Consider the following 27,084-nt stretch of genomic DNA (forward strand, 5'->3'; position numbering starts at 1 on the left):
CACAAGAAAGGGGGAAAAAAAACAACAAAAAAAACTTATTTATTGTTCAAACTTGTAATATCTGCGAGAGCTTTCAAAATTAATCAACAAGTAAATCATCAAATTAATTGACCTAAAAATATTCTAAAAATATTCGGTAGTGACAGCACTAATAGGTACACCAAACTATGAACCCAAATCCTAAAAAAATACCCTCAAAAAATGGCTTAAATTATTTAATGTAATAAATGTATGCAACCTGTAAAAATAACAACTGTAGCTCCTATTTGCTAAAGTTTTTGATTCAGTGATACATGTATGTCTCGTTTTTATGGAAATGCATACAGAGAAGTGCAACAGGGTGTCCCAAAAGCCACTTTAGACTCTCTTTTTTTTTTTTTCGTTTCACGGATCATTTTTCAGACAGATGTAATGCAGTCAACATTTGACAGCTTGTTGTTTGAACGTCGCAATCACTCGTCCACTGGAACGAAATTGGCGCCTGACAAGAAGTTTTTCTGCGACAGATGGAGACTCTTGATTTCCGTCACACTGCTCCAACGCTCGGTGCAATTTGCACTTCGGCTTGTTGAGCACCAGAAGCTTTCACCTGGAGCGCTTGAATAACCCGAAGAACAGATCCTGTTCAATGAAGCGTGTACATTCAATTACATGTTGGAGCAGTTTGACAGCAATAAGGATTCGCAGACTGGCAACAGAAGAACTTCAATTTTGCGGTGCTGTTTCAGTGTCAAGTGGCGAGTCATAACAAGGGACAAAACTTCAAAGCCGAATATGTCAAATGCTAATGGACTCGCATCTGTCAGAATGAAACAAAAAAAATCAAGTGTATACTGACTTTTGGGACACCTGCGTACCAAATTACCATAAAGTAATCTTGTATTTGCTCAATTTGCCGGCCTTGAAAAAATTGTGAATACAGAAAAACATCCAGTGCTAAATTGACTACCACACATGTAAAAATTACACATTGGGAGTTAAAGATAACTCCCACAAATTTAACTCTGGAATTTTAAGGCTCCATTTTACCTCTATAGGTAGATTCATTCGGTAATAGGTGGTTCACTGTACTGTAAATCACATTATAATTCTCAAAGCGTTGCCATTAATTACAATCCCATTTTGTCATTTTTTTCCCGCTCTTTTGAAAAATTATTTTGTTTTGTTTTGTATGCTGACTTGCCATGAAACATTTAAATGAAATCCAATACATGAGCTGTATTGTTTGATTAAAAAAAAAAGTCTGCCTTTTCAATGTCCAATTTTGATTGAAAGCATACTCATTAAAAGTTGTGGAGGCTTTTATACGCAACTCTGTTTAATTTGTACACTACTCAAGTTTTTCATAAGTATGGTGCAGCTGCAACGTATTCACAGTGTGTCACTTTATCAGAATTTTTGTGTCAGCCTTATTCTAAAAATTGATGACAATTTTTTCCCCCATTTTTTCAAAATTCTGCATACGTAACCCCATAAAGACAAAATCTAACACGTTCATCTGAGTTTTAACAAAATGTCTTAAAATTAAAAAATAAACAGCGGAAGTCCACACACCCCTATTCAAATTAGTTTTTTATTTTTATTTATTTATTTTTATTTTTATTTATGTATTTATTTTTTATTTTGCACAGATCATATCATGTAATGGTGGGGAAAGTTATGAAATGGAATGTATACATTCGGCACATTTGTTGTTGTTTTTTAATGTAAAAAAAAAATAAAAAATCCTGACCTTTTCAACAGGGGTGTGTAGACTTTTTTTTTTTTTTTTTTTTTTTTTTTTTTGTTTTTTTTTTTTTTTTTTTTTGCTGCCATTGCTCTCTCGCATCCTCTTAAGTGCATTTGGGTGTTGGTGAGCAGCCATTTTCAAAAATTTCAGACCCTTAAGCCCTTTGGGGAAAAGTGAACCTCTGCGAATGCTTTCATCCAAAGGAGCCGCAATTTGAAGCGGGTATAGTAGACAGATGAGTCAAGTCATCTTTATTTATATAATGCGTTCAAAACAGCCGTCGCTGTCACAAAGCGCTTTACAGAAACACAACATAAGTGGCGCTATCATCATTTCAAGGGTTGGTTGAGAAAAAGGGGGGCCAGAGGCCCTTTCACATCACTTGAATTTATTATCGTCGCTGAAGCCATTATTTACTGAGCAGCCTGAAATTGATGTTTTAGTGTCATTTCAGTGTTGTATTTGTCCCCAAAAATGTTGTTAAACTCCAGGTTTTATATATATATATATATATATATATCATTTTTTTGTCACATCTTTTGAATGGCACAGGCGCGTACCTAATGTCACGCGGTGAGTGTTTGTTTGACTCATCCCGTGTAAGAGTATTTATTAAATGCTAAATTACTTTCCAAACATCCTCGTGTGAAATATTTTTGACATTAACAGAGAGGCTTCTGCCAGCGCTCTTCTGGCTCTTTGCAGCGTAATCCCTGAAAATGGACTCCAATTCACTGTGACCCCCGACACGGCTGGGGATTATTCACATAATACTCTGTCGCGCAGGTCGACGCTGGCAGACCCGAGAGGACAGAAATAACTCTCATAATGCAAATGCTTACATTTAACCTTTTCTTTTCCGATAGAACAATAGAACATTAGAACAAATGAAACTGAAAATGTCATCTGATGGAAATGTTGAAAATACGATGTAACGTGTCAAGCTATTCAATGTTGTATGGACTAACTGCCAGTTTCTCGCCATCGGGAGAAGTGAAGCTACCGGCGGCCATTTTACCTCGCCACTTGCTTAACTAACTAACTTGAATAAATTTTCCCCTCTGCGTTTTTACATTATGTTCTCTTTGCAGCAAAAAACTCTGCAATGAATGGATGGCGTTGTACTAATAAGACTGGGAGACGCGCTACATGCACATTTTATCGGTAAGAATGCAATTCATTTTTAAAATTTGTCTCATAAGGTAGGTTATGTCACAGAGTGCTACTCAAAGACTCATCTGAACCAACTATCAACAATGAAATGTAAAGCAAAGCCCCAAAATGTGGGCTACGAAATATAAACCTAACCTCTGTCAGTCGTAATTCGCGATACTAAGATAATATGGTTGATACAAATTTCAAAGTTCCTTTTTTTTTTGGGAGGCTCTCATTGCGCCATACAAGGATCCTAGCGTAAAACATACACTGATAACGGTGTTTTCAGCAAATAATAAAATAAGAGAAGTTGTCGGTAACAGTGGCAACATATGAATGAAGGGAACAGATGCCTAGCATAAGTACCATGCCTCACCTCTTAGCGGCGGCACAGTGCCACAGGGCATCCCCACTGCCAGAATAGTAGTAGAAGAAGAAGAGTAAGCTAGGCTAACTAATAATTTACCCCCGTCTGCTAAATTACAAGCAAGTCAAGTCAAATACTGCTTAGTCATCATAACAAACATTAGCCACGTCGCACTAGCTGTGCTAACACTTTTACAATTACAGTTAGTTTGTTGTTGTTGTTGTTATTTGTTTGTTTGTTTTTTTAAATGGTCCCCAGTTTTGGTTTTATCTACGTAACCAACATGAAGCTATCGAGTAATAATAATCGAGGCAGCCGATAATCAGGCAATTGCTGACTTTTAGCACAAAATAGAGAAAGTGCTAGCATTTGGCCCGCTTATATATAAATGCCAGCAGCAAAAAAAAATCAGACATCCGCGGTGAGGCTGCATTGACATTTATTGATGAAGCCTTTGTTTTGCACCATTTGTCATACTGTACAGTGATCACGACCACTCAAAACACAAGCTCACATAGAAAAACATTACAACTCTGCTCCTTTCTGTCTGCTTGTGGGTTTTAGCCCGGGAGCAGCTAAGATGAGCAGGTGGAATATGCAAGACGCTTTTGGATGAAACCAATTACATTAGGCAAATAAAAATGCGCCGCATACCCTCGTCTAAGTGATTGTACAGGTCAATCGGACATGAATAGGGAGCAGGATCATGGCGACCACATTTGATTTCACATTAGCCTTTGGATAAAAAAAGAAAAAACAGATAATCTGCCTTTGTCGTCTCCCCCAGGTGTCCTCCAGCAACCTGAGTAGCGTTAATTGAGTCCAGTCTGCATCAGATTTTGCTGAGATGACGTTGCAACCCCTGCTTAGGTGGCTTGATTAACAGCCGACGAGGCGAGACACATACAGTTAATCCAAGACTGAATGCCCTTTAATGTGTGTGAGATTTCTCCTCACGACTGTTATTCATGATAGCCACCCCCTTTCACAATTGAAATGTTTTATTCATTTATTCATGGAGTTGGAAAAAAAATCCAGAGCCCAGGGACGTGCGAGTTTTGACATTTTCCAATCAGGTGATTAAAAAATTATTTTCCATAATTGATCGCATGACTTCAAAAGTGAACTCACTCATTAATCACAAATTTTGTATCTCTTCTAAATGTACAATAAAATGTAGAATAAAATATGTTTTCATACTCTTGTTAACATAAAAGTGGGGAAAAAAATGTGAATAAATAAGGCTGCATCTTTTAGTCATTGATACAGTAATTTCATAATTCATCAAATTGAGTTCAAATTAAAAAGATATATTGTAATGTAAAAAAAAAAAAAAAAAAGTGGATATTGATTTGTGTTGAGGGCATTTTTCTGCCACTAGATGGCATAATTGCATTTGTAAGACGGTCACAGCTCAGTGAGTTTTTCCTTTTCATAGTAAGAGCTACCTAACCTTAATTAACATTTTAACTTGTGAAGTTCTGAATTTTTAAAAATTGTAAAATACAACTTGACCCCAGTCTCCATAAATATATGCATTATTTATAATTTATTTCTACTAAATTTTGACATATATATATATATATATATATATATATATATATATATATATATATATATATATATATATATATATATATATATATATATATCTCAGAACACCGAAGTCTTCTCTTGGCAAGCACTCGAGAGTAAAGCGCCGTCCGGTTCTCGCGTCGTTGGCGGAGACAGTAAGCGTACCAACGAGTCCTGACCTCCGGTCTGGACTCTGGAGGCGGAGAGGACCAGCGAATACTTCGGGTGCGGCGGAGAGTCGGGTTCGTCGGCCCGCGAGCACATGAGGTCGCGGAAGCACTCGCGGAAGCGCGTGGAGATCAGGCTGTAGATGACCGGGTTGACGGCAGAACTGAGGTAGAAGAGGACCCCCGACAGGATGTGGACGTACTGGTAGATGTTGTGCATGAGGTCGGTCCACTGGCGCACGGAGCTCCACAGCAGACGCTCCATGTGGAAGGGCGCCCAGCACACGCCGAACACCGCCACCACGATGGCTAAAGGATGAAGACAGACAGTTTGAAAGGAAACTTCTAAAATGGCAGTTGTTCTCATGCCTGTTAACAAATGTGCCTTTGCCTTAACTTTTTGTTAAGTAAACTGTCTGCTGTGGACTCAACCGCAGACGGACAAATATTACCTGAAATCTCTTTAAGTTCCCAAGCAAATAGCAACGATCCGTGTAAGAAACCGGCAACATGCCTTTCCCCATGTTTTTGTCTTTTGAGCGCATGACTTGGCAACGGCAGCGTGGATTACAAGGTAAAATCCTGCTGTTCTGTCACTAAAACGTGTTTCACCCGAAAGCCGAATATCCCAAACTTATCGTGGGTACAGTTTAGTTTGTTCATCATTTCAATTCATTGTGCTGCTCCTGGTGTGCCTGATTTGGCTGTCGGTGGTCAGTATAATGCAGAAATGCCAGAAAGCAGATGAGTAAAAAATATATATTTACATTTAAGTTCTATGTATCTTCACTAGTCGACGGTATTTTCATTCATATTTTCTTTAAGGAATAAGAATTAATCTGAATAATCCACTTGTTTTTATTCCTCTCAGGGTGCCACCATTTTGTCCTTGGCTGCCACCTGCTGTTACTAACTTAACTGAAATTGATGTCTTAAGAAGTGCCCATATATGTTCGCCATAAGAACGTAAGTCAAGTCATGTTTATTTATATATAGATAGCGCTTTCAAACAGCCTTAGCTGTCACAACGTGACCAAACCCAGAAAAGAGACAAAACGTTCACAAGAAAGCTGATTATTCTGCTTAATTCTTATTCCATAAACACAATAATAATAAAAAAATACCGTTGAGACGAGTGGGGGCACACACAACATACTGTAAACAAACAAAAAAACTTGACCTCCGCTTTAAAGTGTTAAAACACCAGGAATATTGATGCTAAGTGCTAACCCGTCAATGACGTCTTTCATTATGCGTTAGCATCAAGTTGGTTCATTCTTAAGGCAAAGTTACTTTGTTGTTTATTTTGAAAATTAACTTTGACTGGGAGTGACATTAAACACTTTAAAGGTTGTTTTAAGAAGAATTATTTACTATTTTCCCAAGTGCTGTTTGTTCATAAACACCAGAACTATTGATGCTAAGTGCTAGCCCGTCAATGACGTCTTTTCATTATGTGTTAGCATCAACTTGGTGATGGCATTCTTTAAGGCAAATTTGTTTTGTTGTTTTAAATACACCGAGTGTGATTGTTTATTTTGAAAATTAACTTTGACCTGGAGTGACAATAAACAGTGTAAATTGGTTCTTTTAAAAAGAATTGTTTACTAGTTTCCCAAGAGCTCATAAACACCAGAACTATTGACGGGAAGTGTTAGCCTGTCAGTGGTGTTTTTCATCATGTGTTAGCATCAAGCTAGTGGGGGCATTTTTAAGGCTCTTGTTTTGTTTTTGAATGCAGAATGTGTTTAGTTTGACTTAAAGTCATTAAACTTCAACTGGGAGTGACATTAAACAGCTTGAAGCCTCTTTTTGGAGGAATTTTCTTTTTTCACTATCTACCAAAGTGGTGCTTGTAGCAGTGTAATTTCCATTTCCCTGTGCTTTATGAAGCACATTGACAAGAAACTCACAGAGCATCTTGATGACTTGCGTTCGGCGACCGCCGTCGTCGTGGACGCTCACACGAATGTCGCTGCCCCATTTCTTCCCGAAGTAGCCCCTCCTCTGCTTTCTTTCCCTGCCCAGGTGCAGGCCCATCACTAGGTAGAGCACGCCGATCACCATCATGGGGATGAAGAAGAAGCAGACGGTGGTGACCTGCATGAGCGTTTGATACATCCACAGCGGCTGGAGCACGGCGCAAATAGCCGATTCCTCCACGTGGTCCGGGAGGTAGAAGATACCGTGCAGGGACGTGTTGGGTACGGCGCAAACCATGGACGCCGCCCACACGGCCTTGATGACCCGCTTGGCGTGCCTCTTGGTGGTCAGGTAGCGGGTCTTGAGAGGGTGCACCACGGCGATGTATCGCTCCACGCTCAACGCCGTGACGTTGAGGATGGACGCGAAGCAGACGGTCTCAAAGATGAACGTCTTGAAGTAGCAGCCGCCGGCGCCGAAGGGGAACGGGTAGTTCTGCCACAGTTCGTAGATCTCCATGGGCATCCCGAAGGCCAGCATGAGGAGGTCGGACACGGCCAAGCTGACCAGGTACAGGTTGGTGGTGTTGCGCATCTTCTTGTATTTGGCCACCACGGCGCACGTCAGAAGGTTCCCGCTCAAGCCCACCAGAAAGATGAGCAGGTAAACGCCGGCCACCGGGAAGAAGAAGGGCGAGCGTTTGGGGCCGAGGATGTCCAAGAGGTTGCTTTCAGTGTAGAGGCTGGTGCTGGTGTTGCCCACGGTGGAGTTGGGAGACATGCTGGCGTTGTGGAGCGGTCTGGAGACGTTTGACGAGTCTCCTTGGCAAAGGAGATCCATGTCGGGGCTGGAGGAAGGACTCGGGGTTGGTCAGTGCTTTGTCAGGTTGCTCACATGGAACTGTTTCAAACAGAAAAATATGCGTGCGGATATTCTCAGTCATCAAGATCATTTCTTTCTATCTAATCAAACGTCCCTACAATATATACAGTCCCATGATGTCGTCAGACTTTCTATTTTTTTTTTCTTATATTTGTTGTTTGGCATCCTTGACTTTGATGCTACTCTGATAAAACTGTCAGTGATGATGAAACAGCCATTCCAAATAACTTTTTTTATAGCGCCTTTCACGGGAACAAATGATGCGAAACAATAATTCACTGGTGCTTTTTGGTATATCGATCTATGTCACACATGTCATTTTTTAAAAACATTTTAACGTGAGCCGCTTTTTACTTGGTGGCGGTCATCTGGTTGTAAAAGAATAAAAGACACAAACACATGACAAAGTGACTTGTTTACTTTGTGCAATTCCAGACTGTAAGAAAAGTCTCCAAACTGTCAATGATGTCATTTTGTGGTTAAGACATCTGCGTCACACTAAAGAGGTTCTGGGTTGGAATCTTATCTTTGGTCTGGAGTGTGCTTGTCATTGTTCCCAAACTGTACTCAGTGGGACTGCACTACCACCTTAATAACTTGATTTTTGGCGGACTGAACACGTAATACAAAAACTCCAAGAAAAAAAGCAAATTTTGACTTATACTTCGAGTTGAGATCAGTCAAATTCCAAACATCACAACCTCATTTTCATTCTTCCTGACCACAAGATGATGAAAACTGCTCCCCCACTCCAAACTTGTAGTCAGCGTTTGCACCTGTGTCTTACGCTCGACAGATTCTGGATTCAAATCTTGTCTCAAGCCTGCTGCGTTGTCATGTCCTCCACCGAGAGGTACGAACCATCAATACTGGCATACCCTTGCACCCTAATATTGATTGAGCAGTGAAGCATTTTTTATAGTTCATTAAAATCTGTCCCAAATGACTTTTGGCAAGAGAAGCAGGATGTACCCTTGGACTGGTGGCCAGCTAATCACAGGACGCATATCAACAAACAAGGATTCAGCTCACATTCACATCTACGGATAATTTCATGTCCATATTCTTATAATGTGGCCGGGCTGGATGGAGTACATGCAAACTCCACACAAGAAAACGGGAAATGAGAGTCAAACCCAGAACCTCTGTTGCGTGACCTAGACAAAGAAAGTCGAGCAAAAAATTGCTGAACGCATCTCACTTGCAGATGAGTGTACATCATAGCTCGGGGGGAATTCGGGAGATAACTGGCGGGCAGAGGAAAACAATGCCACCTTTTTCCTTTTTTTTTGTTGTTGTTAGCATTTAATTTGAAGAAAATGAAACAGTCTGATGCTGGATTGGAATGCAAGATTAAATTTCCCCGCCGCACTAATGAGCTTTAAATGTGTTCTGTTAACTGGTGACGCTCTGTGGATAATTGAAATTTGATGCGCCGCTCTGATAAATGCCAATCACTTCTTCTTTTTACTCCTCAAAGTTAATACATGATTGACCTTTTGGCTCGTTGGATAATGTGAAACTAAACCTGGAATGTTAAGATATTATGCTTTAGATCATTTAAGAAAAAATAAGAAATTAAAATATTTATGTACATTTAAAAACAAGTTTTATCCCCAATGCCTGTTAAGTGTCAATAGAAGAATAATCTAGATAAGCACTAACAAACAAGTATGACGTTTATCAATTAAAACTCACCTTCTGGTTCTGCAACTCTTCAAAGCGTCTGCGATGTGCACACACGCAACAGTGTGATAGGCGGGTGGAAGGAGAAAGAGGAGGAGGAAGAGGCGCATCTTCCCTACCTACCATATCAGAGAGAGAGAGGGGGGGGGGGTCAGAGAGGGGGGGAGAGAGAGAGGGAGAGGATGTGGTGCAGGTAAGCATAAAAGCATAAAAGATGCATGAATAAAATAAAGCAGGCAGTAAAATGGTTGTTTGTTTACAGGCAGTATCCAAAAAAAAAAAAAAAAAGACTTATATTTAGCTATTCCTTTACAGTACAGTAGTGCACAAATAATCTGGTTTTTTTTGGCCTGTACTGCACACTCCGCTCCACTCTTCAGAATGGCGAATCGAAGCAACAGGTGGTGCTATAATCCCTAATATAATGATAAGTCTGATCAGAAGCCTGAACAAAGTATGAAGAAAGAAGAAAATGTACTTTTCCTAGAATAAACCTGAAAAACGTCTAATTACAAATAAATGAAGTCATATTACAAGAAAGCAAACAAAATGGATTGCAACGTTGTGATGTTATCCCAAGGTTTACAAGACTAAAATTGAAATATTACAGGAAAAAAAAAAATCTAAAATTGAATCATAAAATAAATAAATAAATAAAAAAAAGTGCTGGACTATTTACTATGCCAATATTATTATTATTATTTTTAAATGTTTTTATTTATTTAAAAATTTGTTTTTGCCTATTACAAGTACATCAGACAAAGATAATGACATTCAATCTCAATCACCCCCCCCCCCCCCCCCCCAAAAAAAAAGCAATTGTGGTTGTTTTGTTTTTTGCCTATTTTTTGCTACCATATATTGGAAAGTTAAACAAATACTAAAGGACAAATTATTTTAACAGTGTTAAATGTTCTGTTCTCCTCTAAATACGTATATTCTTTATGTTGTAAGTGTTAAGTGAACAAAAAATAAGTTTTTTTTTTTTTTTTTTTTATAGTTTTTGTTGTTGTTGTTGTTAATTGGCTGATTATTCTGTTTTCAGAATTTTACTAAAAAATCAGTTGTGCCCAACAATTTTTTTTTTTTTTTAATTACTTCAAGGGAAAACAAATTCAAATTAAAACGTTGTATTACATAAACAGAACAGTTGGAATTCAGGAGAAATGAGTCAAAATATGGCGGCACGGTAGTCGAGTGGTTAGCACGTCCGCTTCCCAGTTCTGAGGTCTCCGGTTCGAGTCAAGGCTCGGACCTTCCTGGGTGGAGTTTGCATGTTCTCCCCGTGCCTGCGTGGGTCTTCTCCGGGTACTCCGGTCTCCTCCCACATTCCAAAGACATGCATGGCAGGTTAATTGGGCGCTCCGAATTGTCCCTAGGTGTGCGTGTGAGTGTGGATGGTTGTTCGTCTCTGTGTGCCCTGCGATTGGTTGGCAACCAGTCCAGGGTGTCCCCCGCCTACTGCCCAGAGCCAGCTGAGATAGGCGCCAGCAGCCCCCGCGACCCTTGTGAGGAATGAGCGGTCAAGAAAATGGATGGATGGACAGTCAAAATATAAGAAAAAAAAAATATGTATTTTTTTTTTAATAGGAATCAAGTCAAAATGTTATGAGCAAAAACTTGATCATTTTAGGGGGAAAAAAAAAAACTTTACCCAAGTAAAGGTTACATTAAAATGTGTTGCACATGAATGGTCAGTCAAAATTAGACTTCAATAAAAGTTTGAAAACACATCTGAATATATTGGACTTCAAATTGAAATACAACTGAACTGCAGTCAGGCAGTGATTCTTTCTTGAACCACTAGAAGGAGCCCACGTACTGCAAAGTGGTACTGCTACCACAGTAATGTACCAAATGAAGGCAAGTGGCATTCCAAAACATTTTGGTTGTGTAGTCATAAGGCTTGTGGAAGTTCATGTAAGTCTCGTTGCCCTTTTCAAATAGCTGTACATGCTGGTGTTGTAGCCAGTGACGTGACGACAGTATCTGTCTCATGGCACACATCACTTGTGTACCTTAATTCATGGCTTAATGACAGAATGTCCTTGTACTGAATCGTGTAATCGCAGCATCGATGTTCTTCGCACTGATTTTAAAAAGACCCGTTTGAAAGCACTCACACTGTCCTCAAAATGACACATAATTAAAAACGTGGGCGAACGCGGTGGCACATTTAATGGGGACGAGACGTGATGCTACTTTCATTAAAAGTTGTCGTTTAAAGGAAAAAGTCCTTTGGCTGCAGTTTTAAATCATATATATTAATGGAAAACATGTAGACAACTCAAATTCAATATGCATACGTCTGCTGTATCGCCCGACAAAAGATGTTTTGCTGACGATTAACATTTTTTCCCTATTCTATATACATTATAGGCCGACTGGACAAACTATGTAAAAATGTGCAAAAATTTTATTTATTTAAATGAGGTTTTAATTGAAATAAACATTACACAACGTACAGTCCTGGAGAACAGTATAGTAGGCTAATGTGAGGATATGAACTTACTTCTTACTTAATTGTATTTTTATTCAAAATATTTGCGCAAAGCTCTATTGAGACGACTGCGCATGCTCCCTGCCACCGGGCAAAAGCCTTTCAAAATAAGCGCACCCCGGAAGTGCTGCAACCTCTCAGTCACGCCAAGTCAGCTCACCAAAACATCATTATTTAGTTCATGAACATTTTTCAGTGGTAAGTTATTAAAAATGACACCATCCAAAAAAACGTGTGATGTATGACTTATATTATGTAGCACAAATTTAATTTTGTACCTACTTTACTGAAAAGAAACAAACATATGAAACCTTAGTGATGCTACCGTGTTACATAAATCTCAATAAAGCAGCGACTAATATAGAAAATTCGTATTGTAATGGTGTTATGATGCAGACCGTCTTATCGGCCTTTTTTTTTTTTTTTCATGTCTGGCTTGCGAACTTTCAGTTACGCTGATTAATTCTCCTGTAATGACTTCCTGGTGTACCCATCAAATTTGTGAGGTGTGACTCATTGGGCCTCATCAAAGTGAAATTGCAGATTGCAGGCACTCAAGACATGCATAGAAACAACAAATTAAAGACCCTGTGAAGTGAATTTGGAGATTTATGTCTTAAATACATAATACAGTACATGTTAGAACCGTTGTCGCAATTACGGTCCAGGGGCCATTTGCCTTCCATATTTTTAGATGAATCGCGATTGCACTGGTGGTACTCGTGCCTCAAGGCAAAATGGCCGCCGCCTGATATGGATGAAATCGTGTGGATTTTCCTGCTTTTTATGTTCTACACAAATGCAATATTGATCACAATACCGTGTTTAGACTAGCTATCATGACTAGGGTCATGCAAGGGTTATGTTTAATGTCATGACTAGGGTCATGCAAGGGTTATACTTACTGTCATGACTAGGGTCATGCAAGGGTTATGTTTACTATCATGACTAGGGTCATGTAAGGGTTATGTTTACTGTCATGACTAGGGTCATGCAAGGGTTATGTTTGGGTCTTGACCGTGAGGTCAAGTGTCTGTTTTGAACTGATGTAATCAGCGCACAGTTTCAACTGGTAAGACGCTATGTGATGTCAGGAGCTATGTGATGTCAAGAATCTTTCATCTCTTTATCTGGTCAACAGCCAATCAGATAATTCCATGTCAGTCCCGTTTCCCACATGTCTAGCCACAGCCAATCAGATCGATTCGCTGTCTATATAAACCTGACTGAGAAGTGTGTGTTTTTGTCGGATTATTACCTCTGCTCCTCTGTGCACCTCCACAGCCCAAGTTAGCTTAGCGTCTCGTGATTCTCGATACATTCTCGTTGTTTCTCGTCTAGTCAAGTTTGTTCTATGCCTCTCGATGTTGTGCGAGAGTTCAATAGAGTTCAAATCTTATTTGTGTCTGCGTTTTTGAAAATAACACTAGCGGGGCAAAATACCGATTCCATTATTGTAAGGGGAAAAAAATTTAATTTTTAAAACATTTTTTCAACTTTAAATATTAAAAGTTGTTTGCGAAAGTGAAGTACAACACAGGTTGATTTTAACATGTTACGTAAAACTCAGAATTTTTTCATGTGTGATGTGTGCAGATAAATGTAAGTTAACTACTGTATAATGAAACTGAACAAACAATACTGATGTACAGTAGGTGGTAAATCACTTTTTGTCTAAATGAAGCTCCTATTACAGTTCAATATGTTTGCTCAATAAAAAGATGATACTTAAACCTATGCACAATAATAGCGCCCCAAAAAATATAAACTTGATTTTCATTGAGATGTGCGTTCATAAGAGTCCCTGTCAGCATTTGAAATAATCTCCTGACGTAAAAAGGGCTGCGGAAGTGATGATTTACAGTACAGGCAAATACAAAACAGGACTGTGTGAAAATACAACAAGTCAAGAGCTGTGAGTTTTGTTGCCTCTATAAAAGCATTAAAATATGAATGCGTTCGTATGGGAACGCAGACTCTTTGGTTCACATAACATCAACTGACCTTGACCACTTTGTGTCATTTTCACCGTTATGGTTGTAACCAGGGAGATGCACCGTTACTGACAATGACAAGATAATGAAAGCTTGAGCGTCATTTATGGGATGACATGGCATACAGTAGTGTATTTTTTTATTTTTTATTTTTACACATTTACAAAAGTTCAACTGTTTTACAACACTGAATATATATATTAAAAAAAAAAAAACTACGGATGCAGGTCACTGCTATCAATGCTACTGTCCTTTTTGTTACACCTGGGGTAATGAACAAATTTCAAATTTGGGTTTGAGGTTATCAAATTTGGGTTCAAAGCGAGGTTTAGGCTTGGTGGTCTCCAAATTTCATGTTATGAATTTGCTCTGGGTTTCAACGATAGCAAGCCAATTTCGGCTTCCAGAGTAAGGATTCAAGCCAGGGTTAGGCTTTTAAAGTGAGATTTCAAGCAAGGGTTAAGACTTTAACATAGATTACAAAATAATTCTTTAGACCAAGGTTATTGTTTGAAACAAAAACTAAGTTGGCTGTCGTAAACAGATGTGGCGAAACGGCAAGCATGTCAATAATGGCGGGCAGCTGATGAGATTAGCATGCATGCTAATATAGCAGATTGGACACACTTTCTTCTGGAAAGACTTATTTACAGAATTTGTATATTTATGTTTATTTACATAATTATGTTATTATAGGTTTATTTACATTATTATGTCACAAAAAAAAACAAAAAACATCCCGGGTAGGCCACTACATTACTGCCACTCATTGAAATCAGTCGTTTGGATCCGCTAGCTCCAAAAAATGGAGTTTGTTCGAGGGAAAAGTGGAAGTGGAAGATTAAGGTATGTTGTTTTTTTGTTTAAACAGTACGTCGATCACTACTTTCCTGGTGTAAATTGTTACACATGAAATCTTTTGTGTCCGGATATACCCATCTTGCTGTATATTAAAGTCTTCAAGCTATCTTAGCTTGCTATGCTAACAAACAGACCGCATGTTTACAACACATTCCTCAGCAGAGATCAAGCCCGAGTTAAAGTGTTAATTGTGATAATGGTGTGAAATCGTTAACTTTTTGTTTAAAATTACTTGAATAGGCTACTTATACAAAAAAAAGTATGAATTATTGTTTCACTAAATATTAGGGATGTAACGATATCCAATATTATACGATATTATCACGATATGAATGTCACAATACGATAATTATCACGATATTGGGGGGGTTGGCGGCATTTAAAAAAGATCACAATATGGTAAGAAAAAAAGAGCTCATACTAAAAAAAAAAAAGCACAATATTGTGCTTTTGTGCATAACAGGAATGCATATAAACCACCTACAATCTCTAATAACAATATTGAGGCACTCACTTGATAATGCAAGCACACATTGTTCGCTTCACAAGCAAATTAGCTGACCATTAGTATAGATTTTAAACATAGAAGGCCAAAACATCCCTAATGAAAATTAAATTGCACTAATGAACTACTAACTCGAGGGTAGTAGAACTGCACAAATGGAAATCAACCTGACTTTTTTAACAGATGTGTTCCTTTTAAATACTGTGAACATGACGACGACAATATTGTGGACGTTTTAATATCACGATATCACGATATTGCCCTAATCGTTACATCCCTATTTAATACCAGGCTACCTATAGTGTAGTAAGTCCAAAGTTCCTTTTTACCTTGGCACTCCGTGATTTTACCCTAGTGGCCTCAATGTTGCCAAGTCTTGTTTTCCTCCACTTCCCATCTTGTTTTACAACACTACAAACTAGAATGACTTTTAACCCACCTGCTGATAATTAAAAGACATAAATTTCCTCTCCGTCTAAGTTGTTGTTAGTGCCATGCCGGTGTGCAGAATTGTTGTATGCGGCTGCCTGATCAATTATTGAACACTGTAATGCGTTCTTATTGACTTGTATACGTTTGAATACACACATTATAACCACAATGGTAAACATGAGTAATACCCAAACATGTATCAACCTGATCAATGAAGCCACCTAATAATAAGTAACTAGTGTAACACTGCTCTAATTGTTTGGGGCAAAGCGTCTCTTCTGGCTCATAACAGATAAGTCAGTCACACCTATGCGGTAACTGTCTGTAGTTTATCTAGAAAGTGAGGAGATCATTATATATTTGATAATAATAACGTTGAAGCACTGGTAGCCTGGTAGCTGCTGCCTAATATTTACTGGGCAGACCGCACTGGACAATGTTTTTTTTTTTTTTTTTTTTTTTTCCCCCGCCATACTAAAATAAAGTGTAGTTGCACATCCACCTCAGTAGATGGCAGTGCTGCTCTCATTTAATTTTTTTTTAAATTTCAAGAAAATTGATGGACTCAACTTATTAGCCATTTAATGTGATGGAAGTGCTACATTCACCAGTGAAAACACAACTAACGCTATTCTGTTGTAATTAAGGGGGCTCACATTCGCTTCCATTTCCACCCACGTTGCTCCACCCCCACACCTCATGGTAATAATGTGCTGATGTTTCTACTTGCATGCACTACATAAGATCCATTAAAGTAATTGACGGATGTCATTCAGTGGCTAAGTGAGGAAGTGCTGCCTCCACCAGTGAAAACACATTTCATACTATCACTGCCGTGCTTGACTAATTAAGCACTGTAGCTCCACCCCCTGGCTGACATGTTAAACCCAATCTAGAAAAAAAAAGTGACACGAGGCAATTTTAACATTAACGAGTGCAAACGCAACACGAGATGTGTACGGACCTGCTCTGCCGCTGCCAGCATTATAAAATGCAACAGCTGGGTCGCCATGGCGACAACAGGAACGCTAATCTGGTTGTTAGCGCGGATTTTTAGAAATACGAAAGTCAACATGTGCTTCCCGTGGGTTAATGATAATGCGTCAGTACGAATGCCAGCATGTCACTGCCCGCGTACGGAATAAATGTGTCTGATGTATTAACAAAACAAAATATATAGATAAATCCAGGGGTACAATTTGCTTTTCATGGCCTTGTAATGCAGTAAAAGCTTGCTGGATTGATCCGCGTCTCATCAAAAGTCACAGCTTTGGCTTTCTAACATGAATGTTATTCGTAATGTATAGAACTACTCAGCATTTACATTTTTCAGCTGTGCTTGTTCTGTACTTACTTATTTGTTTACCTTTGACCATGTACAGCACTAGCGTGGGCACTAATGGCGTTGTTTATAGTGATAAGAAGGGATTTGTTTACTTTTTTTGCGGTGAGAAAGTGTAGCATTTCAGAAAGTTAAATAATATCTTTATGACTATTATATAATGTGTTTGAGCTTGTCAACTTTATGGCTTTGGACGTCACTGTAAAAAAAATAGACTTCACAACCATGTGGTTTTTATCTCTCACTTAAATATAGATTAGGTTAAAAAAAAAAAAAAAAAAAAAGGTTTAAACCTCTCATATGGGTGCACATGTCAGGATTTTTCTTTTCTTTTTTTTCTTTTTTTTTTTCCCAGTTCTGAAAATATTTTTTTATCCTTGCCAAACCCCACACATAAAGATTTTTTTTTTTTTTTTTTTTAATTGGACACATAACAGTTTTAGTCGTCTTGTGTGTGTCTGTGAGTGCTCTGATAATCTCAAGAACTCCCCACACACATAAAGAATATACTTTCAGCCAACGGTCAAAAATCGAGTCCTCCGACGGTGAGCATGATCACACAAATGTTTTTGTATTTGTATTTGTATAAGACAGCTCGCAACAAATGAAGCATTCACGTTGTAGTTTCAGTTCATTGTTGTTCCTCTTTTGTCCCATAGGTGTCAGTAGGGTGCATATCAAAGTGCTGCAGGCTGTCAAAACTAATCGAGAAAGGAACATCTATATAGTATATAGACTAATGGTATAAACAAAAACAAACAAACAAAAACGCTTAGTTTTATTATTTGTGCCCTGGTGCGTATCAAAAAGTCACGTGAGGGAGAAAAAAAAAAACGTGTTTACAAAGCCACTCGATATTATGCGGAAACAAGGTCAAATACACGATCAAATATACTCCTTTCACGCGCAGGCTGATGATTTACTCGCCTCCAGTTGCGATATTTGTCTTCAGTGTTAACTGTTTAAACACGCTGTCAGCGCCGGACTAGAACCACTTCACCAAACGTGGTCAAACGTGACTATTTTGACAATGACAAAAACAAATTTTCACCGTCCCCTGCATACATTTCGAGGTTATGAACCACGCACAATTGGTATGCTCAGTTACCTTAAGAAAGGGACTTCGATTTAAGTTTATTAGTACATTCAAATCCATTTCCAGCCATTCAAAAAAGCAGATATGGACGTCATTGTGTTATAAACTCTCATTTCCTCCTCACCATTTCAACACGTGTTTGTCATACTCGCACCTGTCTGCTTGGGTGGGCGGGTCACGGACCATTAAGCCAATTATCTTTACCTTATTGTAGCAATCTCTGCTGACTTACACCATGTTATCAGTCTTGAGGTTCACTCCTAGACATGCATTCATGTATTCATATCTGCACTCGTGCGGGAAGTAGACAAGACTCCAAAGAAAGTGACGCCCTTTTTTTTTTTGTCAGTGTTGCTCACTTACTTTACTGTTTCTACTTGTTGAAATAAACGAAGAGATTCAGAAGTTTTACAAATACAGTTCGTTTAGTGCACTAAACAGCAAACATTGACATTCACCGACGGTACCGGATGTGATCGGGCTGACTGATCGTATCGGGGTCGCCTAACGAACACGTCCCGCTACAGGATTGACTGGAAATTATCCAGTTGACGTCAAACACTGGAAAGAAAATATTAAAGATGTAATTTAAATAACAAAATGCATGGACTGAAATTGTAAAAACGTAAATAAACCTAAGAATATAAAAATATGTTGAATAAATAACAAAAAAGATTGAATAAATGATAAATACACAAAATAATGTTCTCAGATGTGACAAATATTGTCAGTTTAGAGTGTCAATGTGTTCGTATTATTATTAAGACTGTTTTTTTTTTGTTTCTTTTTTTTGTTATTGTGATTGATTTGTGAATAGCTTAAAAAAAGAAAACAGACCAAAGCTAACTTCGTTCGCGCTGCTGTGCTGACGTCACCGGCAATCTATTTTTAAAAAAAATGTTTTTACTCTTAAAGTATCATGCTTTTGTATTTTTAGGTTTATTTACGTTTTTACAATTTTAGTCCACAAATTTTGTTATTTTGAACAATTGTAAACGGGCAATATCCAGACAAGACTGTAGCGTGACATCATCTGCAGGCGACCCCGATACAATCTGGCAGCCCGATCACATCTGGTACCGACGCCGGTCCAAGTTGAAGCCCATTTCTCTCGTCAGGAGACGCTCCGGTTCAGCCAATGAGGTGAGGAGCTGTAAAAAAGAAAACAGGATGGATGGATTTTCTGACCTGCCAATTTGTAGTTTGTCTGACTCAGCAACAGTAGCTAAGGGGCGAAACATCAAATTCACATCATAACCAGCTGCAATAAACTACATCCTGTATGTGCTAAAAAAAAAGTTTTGACGTAAATACGTCACTGGATGAGACATTAGTATTGACACGGGAGGCGTTTCTAGCTAATGTCCAGCGCAACGAGCTAATCAGACAAAGTAGGATTTATGGATTCCCCTTTTACGGCCTGTAAAAACCAAAGCGCTACTCATTAACCCGTGAGAAAACTTTGCTCCCATTGGCCACACCTCCGGTCACATGACCGCATCAGGATTTAAAAAGCTGGCTCGGTCCTGGAAGGAGCAAGCAGAAACTTCCGAGATCAGCATCACAGCAATGAAGATCACACTCGCCTGCATCGCTCTCCTGGTTCTGGCGGCGGGTCGGCGCGCCGAGGCCGTGCTGGTGGAGGTAAGTGACGCGGCAACGTTGATAGACATCCTCAGAAGGGTAGCGGGACCTCAGAGTTCTTTTCTTGCGTCTCCCCTCAAAGGAGAACGGCTTGACCTTCTCCCTGGAGGCCGTCAAGAGGCTCCAGGAGATGTTCGAGAGCGCCTGGACGCCGCTGCAGAACCCGCGGCTGCGGGCCAGCTCGCCGTCCATGTGCGAGGAGCCCATGTTGCCGCAGGAGCTGCTGCCCCTGTGCAAGCAGAAGGGGGCGTCGGCGTCACTCGCCAGACTAGGTGAGGATCCTTATCACTTGCGCTACGTACATCGTAGGGCATATATACGTATGCATTATAGACAGTTTCGAACATTTAGAAGCAGAGATCCACCCCGGACTGGTCGCCAGCCAATCACATTTAGATGAACGAGCATTCACGTTCACACGCGAGGACAACTTAAGTCGTCAGCTAACTTTTGCGGAGAAATGTGTGTGAATGTGTCACACATTTACGCCGAAGACTACGAGGCAAACATGCTAACCGCTAGCCCATAAAGCAACCGCATCAATATGAATTTAAAAAATAAAATCAAGCATATTATAAAATACTACACTGTTAGCAGTACTCTATAATATATGAGAATAGTTTTCACTACAAAAACAAATGACCTTTTCGACTATATCCTATACTCCACCTGCGCCAATGTACTGTAGATGCTAACGTCAATGCTAACCGTTTGTTGCAGCCATGGTGCCGTTGGACGTCTGCGAGATTTGCGCCTTTGCAGCCTGCAGCGGCTGCTAAGCCCACACCAAAAACTTTCTTTTCTTTTTGTTGTTGTTGTTGTCTTAATTGTATTTTCATGTCCTCATTTCATTTATATAAAAAAAGAAAAAAAAATTAAAGAAGAAAAAAGGCCAAAAGAAGAACAGAAATCAATGAGTTTCAAAGCGCAAGCTGTTACTTAAAAAAAAAAAAAAAATGCATTTGCCACCTTTTTTTGTCATTGGTTTTATATTTGAGATTGTTTTTGTTACATTTCTATCCTACCATGCTTTGTGTATCTATTTAAATGTACTTTTCTATGTTTTTGTTTGGATTAAAAATGTGTGTTTTGCAAGTCACATGCGCACGTGTGCGTGTCTTTGTGTTTCAAACATCAATAGGCGAATGAACTGGTACAAGCGCTTTCTTTTTTTTTTTTTTTATCTCAAAGGGAATATTTGCACTCTCTTGACTGACACATCTATTCAGCTTACACCCACACACCCTCTGATAAACACATTTTCATCTTTTCTGCTGGTCACAAATACATCAGATCTTAATAATAAAACAAAACAAAAATACTGTAAAAGTAATTTATTTCCAACCAACCATCCAACCATCTATCTATTCATCCATCCATCCATCCATCCATCCACACGCTAGACACCATCTGAACCATAGAAGTTTATCTTGGTCTCATCATGGTTCCAATAATCCATCCTTTTGTCTTCAGCACAATAATTATAATGGCCCTTTTTTTCTGAAGCTGAGCCGTGATTGGTTGTTACTTTATCCTGAGCAACTGTGACGTCATTTTCATTCAAAATGGCTGCCCCCTGAGATGGATAAAAACAAATGGACTTTCCTGTTTAACTCATATTCTACAAATACAATATTAATATAGTGTAATGTCATTTTAAGACTAGTAGTGAGGGCACAAACATTGTAAATAACATTTTTGGGTTGAGCTTTCCTTTAATGATTAGATTATTTGATGAACGATTTGAAATAACTCTTAAAAATGTTTACATGTTTTTTCTTGTAGAATTACAACTATATTTTTATTTCAATAATTTTTCTTCCTCCTCCATGAAAGCGGACTGATTGTCTTTGTGTTGAATCAAATCAAGATATTTGCAAACGGGTGCATCAGCGTTTCCAGTGACTTCTCTTTTTGTCTCTTGCATTTTGCATGCTTGCATTCCAGTTAAAATACGCCTTACATGTCATTCAGCGTTGATTGTCATGACTAGGGTCATGCAAGGGTCATGCTTACTGTCATGACTAGGGTCATGCAAGGGTTATGCTTTCTGTCATGACTAGGGTCATGCAAGGGTTATTCTTACTGTCATGACTAGGGTCATGCAAGGGTTATTCTTACTGATGACTAGGGTCATTTAAGGGTTATGTTTACTGTCATGACTAGGGTCATGCAAGGGTTATACTTGGGCCATGCAAGGGTTATGTTTGGGTCATGACAGTGAGGTCAATTGTCTGTTTTGAACTGATGTAACCAGCATCTAGTTTCAACTGGTAAGACGCTGTGTGATGTCAGAAGCTATGTGATGTCAGGAATATTTAATCTCTATATCTGGTCAACTGCCAATCAGATAATTCCATGTCAGTCCTTGTACCCACATGTCTAGCCACAACCAATCAAATCGATTCGCTGTCTATATAAGCCTGTCTTGAGGAGGGTGTGTTTTTGTCGGATTATTACTTCTGTTCCTCTGTCCATCTGGCCACTTGCTCGTCTGCTCTTCGGCCCAAGCTAGTTCCATGCCTCTGCATCCATCATGCCTTCTCGTTGTTTCTGGTCAAGTCAAGCTAGTTCCACACCTCTTGATGTTAGGCGAATAAAGTGTTAAACTCTTATTTCTGTCTGCGTCTTTGGGATGCAACCTCAGAACATAACATTGATGGTGTATGCGAGAGGACTGACATTTATGATGACGGCGATGACGACCCTTTGGAAGCTAAAGTCAACAGTGAAACTTCCCTTTGACGGGGTGAACAAACACCGAGATGCCGTCAAGGTAGTAGTTAGAATACTCTTTAGGATTCAATAGGATCCAAATGAGCTTTATTTACACACACGCAAGCACACCCCCACCTTCATTCCTGGCATAAATCAATCATTGCTAAGCCTTTTCCACGCCTTTTATAAGCATCGGCGCCGCCCTGCAGGAGGCACACGAGAAGGAAAGCACGCACCCGAAAGCATCTCTGCGTCGTCGCGCCCGTCTCTCTCGCCATGAAAAGTGTGGTCGCGCTCGTCTTGCTGCTGTGCGCGTGCAACATTGCCTTGTGTGTGCAAGTAAAGGTGAGTATGACGAGAATGTGTTTTTATAGTTAATACAGAGCTGTGATTCTATACAACCGTCGAGATAATGCAATTTACGGGCCTCGAGCTAATTTCATGCAGGGGCAAAATGGTTGTCCTCTATTGCCCTCAGAAGAGGATTGCAGTTAACAAATTGTACATTTGATGAAAAAACATGATTTTTTTTTTCTCTATCTTTCTTGAAATTATGTTTTTGGGGGAAAATGACAAATTTCTGGTAACATTTCTGTCGCATAAAATTCAGATTTTTTGTTTGTTTGTTTGTTTGTTTGTTTGTAAAAACTTACAAGTTTTCAGCATATAATTTTCCCACACCTTGCTATTTTCAGTCTCCTAAAAATGTTGGAAAGTTACAACTTGATTCTGATCAAATTGATGAATTATGATTACTATATATTTTTGTTTATATCAATTTTTTTTTTTTCTTGCCAAGTTTTTTTTATTATTGTTATTAAAATTAGCATATTTTTTCTGGTCAAATTAGATCATTTTGTTGTGTAAAATTGCTTAAAAAAATATTCTTAAAAAAAAATCCAGGAAAATTATGATTGGTAAAATTATTGTGTTTCAAATAAAATTATGTTAATTTTTATGTAAAATTATGACTTTGTTACTTTTACTGTGAATTGTGCAAACAAAAACTTTGAAAAATGAATTTTTTTTATTGGGAAATTGCAATTAAACTCTCCCAAAATTAGCACATTTTCCTTGTGAAATTATTATTATTTTTTCCACTACAATTCCAACATTTTGATGTGTTTTTCCTCACAAAACTACAACTTTATAGCATTCATTGTTTGTTTTCTTTTATTGTAAAAAAACAAACAAACACATTTACCCTATATATTTATCTCATTAAATAATGACTTTTTCCATATTAAATTACATTTCCCCCCATATTATTTTCTCTTCTGATCATTTCCTGTAATTTTACGACTTTGTTCCCGTACAGGTAGAATTTCTTTCTCATGCTATTTGAACACATATTTTAAAGTGAATACAGAGTCATTATTTTATACTACTGCACTGTTAAATGAAAAGAAAAATCCCAAATTATCTTTCCAGTAATATGTTCTATGCACCCCCTCTAGTGTAAACAGAGCATTCTTATTAAAATCATAATGCCATGTGGCATGGCATTATTAAAATCATAATGCCAGAAAAATATAGCCTATATGAGGTACACACAATGCCTTAAAAAAAAAAAAAAGGCGAAATTGTTATTACCTTAAATATAATTTTCTGATTGCTTTGCAGGTGTAGCTAATGTTGTGGTTAGCGAGATACAAAGAGAAGTATTGTGTGTTGTTCTATTTATGAAAAAGAATTTCAAGGTCCAAAGGTTTGTTTGTGAAATTAGAACAAACAGTGCGAGTCATGTTTGCACACTGCATTCAAAATCTCACTTGACATTCCAATCCACGTTCGAACAAGGCGTCCAAGTCCTCACCTTTCAAATTTGAACCTGAACTCTGTCTTCTGCTCCTCGTAGGATGGTGACAGGAGCTTCCCCTTAGAGGAGGTGAAGCAGCTGAAGGCGTTGATGGAAAAGGTGCGGGCGGGGCCACGTCTCAGCCCTTTGTTGGCCCGCAGCGGTGCGGTGGGTGCCGTGTGTGCCAACCCTGCCCTGCCGCAGGTCTTTCATCCCGTGTGCCAAGGCCAAGGCGCTGCCGGGGTCTTCTCCAGACTTGGTAAACATCAACCAACACTGATATTCACTGGCGGAAAGTAATAATAATAACAAATAAATACATAAATACGAAAATTTAACAATAGAAAAGTTAGCAAGTGCATTTTATGGAGTGAAATCAGTATTTGAGCCAGTAACCTATCAAAAGATGTTTGTTTTTGTGCTCTTTGTGAAACATAACAATAGTGCATCAAAACAGAGTCTAATAGGAAAGTAGTAATTGGTCTCTAGGAAGTATACTGAAATGACACTGATCTTTGAATGTCAATGAGGATTTAAGTAGTACACTTTGATTTGAGTACGGTTTAGATTATTCTTGTATTATTTTACATTTTTCTACTGCAGTAATCCTGCAAAACAATGGCATCTTTATCTTTCTCGTAAAGATGGGACTTTTTCCATCATAATATGTTTTTTTTTTTTATTACAACTGTATTTATTTTATATGGAAATAAATATGGTTAAAAATTAACTCATAAAAAATAAATAAATAAATAAATTGTACCTGTAGAAAAAAGTATACATTTGTATCTGTAAAGGCATGATTTGTACCTGTAAAAAAAAATTGTACCTGAAAAAAAAAAAGGTACGTTAAAAAAAAATTGTACACATAAAATAGATTTATCTTATGTAATTTGATATCTAACTGCAATTTTCAGGTACAATTAAAATAACAATTGTATCCTAAAAAAATTATAACCTTTTTTCTTTCTTTTTTTTTCTTTCTTTCTAGTGAACGTTCTCAGGTCTTCGGACCCGTGTGAGATATGTGCCAACCCCTCCTGCTTTGGCTGTCTGCATTGAGGCTGCCATTACAATATGTAATCATCATCCACAAACAACAAGAAAAAAATAACACTCTTTCATGTTTTGTTTTGTTTTTTTTAAATGTAGCTTCCTGAATTGCAATTATTATTTTTAATGATTAACTCGCTTTTCATGTTGGACTTAATTTATTGACTCTTAATGACCTGATAATAAAATGCACCTTTTTTTGGAAACCCAATTGCTGCCATTGCATTTGACTAATTGACTCCTATACCTTATTATTATTATTATTATTATTATTATTATTATTATTATGGTAAAACTATGACAAAACCATGTAACATTTGGCTCCTGTCACCATTCTAATAAGCCTTGGTCATGATTTGGTCCACATACAGTAGACTACATACAGTTGTACAGTAAGAGAACAAAAAGAAAAGTGCATATCTTTTGCGTAAACAGGAGCCAATTTAATGACATTGTACATTAAACATAACAGCCTAAATCTTTTCCTTTTGAAAACATGAAACATCAGCAGTTGGTCTTTTTTTAAGGGAATGAAGAACGTATAGCCAAGTGCAGTAACAGTTTGAACAGTGCGAATTATCATTCAATGAAAACAATATAACAATGCAAAATGTAATTTGTGAATACTTCGGCTTCCCTCTTAGCAAGCCGAATCATTGCTTCATTATATTACATAATTGCACCTACAAAATGGTTAGAATCACTTTTATAGCTATGGCTGTTGTATAGCAGTTATTTTCAAAGTGTGAGCTCCCTCTAGTGGTATGCATAGCAATTCATACTGTACATAAGGTCACAGTGGCTTTAACTTCATTTCATTTTTTATCAAGTATAGTCAAAATAATCATCCAAATACTGTCATTAACCTGTCATTTTAATGTAACTCAGTATATAGAGCACTAGCTGCTGTATACAATTGTGTTCTTCTGTATTCGCTCATTAATTAATCAATATATAAAATAAAGGGGGAGATCGAATACAAACATTGTATACAATACAAACAATTAGAACATAGAACTCGCCTGGGAGGTTAAAACATACAAAAGCTAAGCAAAATAAAATGTAACAATATAACTGAAAGAAAGATAATTCAAAAATCATATATGTAAATAAATGATAACGTTTGCAATAATCATAAGTTTTTACAGCTTTCGGACAAATACAACCAGACAATGACAAAAAAAAAAATAATCCTTATGAATACAAACAAAACAAAAAAACAAAAAAACAATAAAGGACCTTATGTGTAAATTTAGACTTGTGAATATAAAACTTTGCTAGAATAATAAGGTCTGTCAAATAAAATTGTGTGTAGACATACTTATCAAATTCAAATAGCTACATCAAATAATACATGGATAAATGTGGACTATAATGAATTGTGATAAACTACCCCAGAATTGCTTTGAAAATGGACAATACAAGAATAAATGGATTAATGTTTCTCTTGATTCGTCATAAAAAATGCAAATAACATCAAGGTCTTTCTTAAATTACAGCACATTCGTTGGGTAAAATCTATGCACCATTTTAAATGAAATTTATTTAACTTACGGTAAATTTGTTCGTAATGAAGAATTTATGGGGCAAAAGCCAAACCTTTTCCCAATTTATATTATCAACATCAAATGAAGACCAATATGAAATTCCCGAGGGT

At 37.9% G+C, this 27,084-nt stretch overlaps 3 protein-coding genes across 5 annotated transcripts; 2 read left to right on the forward strand and 1 right to left on the reverse strand.

Annotated features, from left to right (window-relative positions):
* The first annotated feature begins 1,901 nt into the window (after positions 1 to 1,901).
* Positions 1,902 to 25,514, forward strand: LOC144024186 (guanylin-like). 3 transcript variants are annotated; one of them, XM_077530308.1, is made up of 4 exons: positions 1,902 to 2,302; positions 2,821 to 2,893; positions 24,435 to 24,633; positions 25,366 to 25,514. In XM_077530308.1, the coding sequence occupies exons 2-4, from the start codon at positions 2,879 to 2,881 to the stop codon at positions 25,434 to 25,436; spliced, it is 285 nt and encodes a 94-aa protein (XP_077386434.1). In that variant the 5' UTR covers positions 1,902 to 2,302; positions 2,821 to 2,878; the 3' UTR covers positions 25,437 to 25,514. The 3 variants fall into 3 exon arrangements, 2 of the variants coding, with proteins under 2 accessions (XP_077386434.1, XP_077386433.1); XR_013284702.1 differs by lacking the exons at positions 24,435 to 24,633; positions 25,366 to 25,514 and adding an exon at positions 4,039 to 4,342; XM_077530307.1 differs by lacking the exons at positions 1,902 to 2,302; positions 2,821 to 2,893 and adding an exon at positions 22,853 to 22,921.
* Positions 4,882 to 27,077, reverse strand: nmur3 (neuromedin U receptor 3). The gene is made up of 5 exons (XM_077530305.1): positions 26,982 to 27,077; positions 24,393 to 24,660; positions 9,497 to 9,603; positions 6,907 to 7,816; positions 4,882 to 5,302 (listed from the first exon to the last, which is right to left on the reverse strand). The coding sequence occupies exons 4-5, from the start codon at positions 7,754 to 7,756 to the stop codon at positions 4,905 to 4,907; spliced, it is 1,248 nt and encodes a 415-aa protein (XP_077386431.1). The 5' UTR covers positions 7,757 to 7,816; positions 9,497 to 9,603; positions 24,393 to 24,660; positions 26,982 to 27,077; the 3' UTR covers positions 4,882 to 4,904.
* Positions 19,727 to 20,862, forward strand: LOC144024185 (guanylin-like). Its single transcript, XM_077530306.1, has 3 exons — positions 19,727 to 19,858; positions 19,941 to 20,130; positions 20,579 to 20,862. Exons 1-3 carry the CDS (start codon positions 19,784 to 19,786, stop codon positions 20,635 to 20,637), a joined length of 324 nt encoding a protein of 107 aa, XP_077386432.1. The 5' UTR covers positions 19,727 to 19,783; the 3' UTR covers positions 20,638 to 20,862.
* Positions 27,078 to 27,084: the final 7 nt, after the last annotated feature.

The sequence above is a fragment of the Festucalex cinctus genome, chromosome 8 (assembly GCF_051991245.1).
Source record: "Festucalex cinctus isolate MCC-2025b chromosome 8, RoL_Fcin_1.0, whole genome shotgun sequence".
Lineage (NCBI taxonomy): Eukaryota > Metazoa > Chordata > Actinopteri > Syngnathiformes > Syngnathidae > Festucalex > Festucalex cinctus.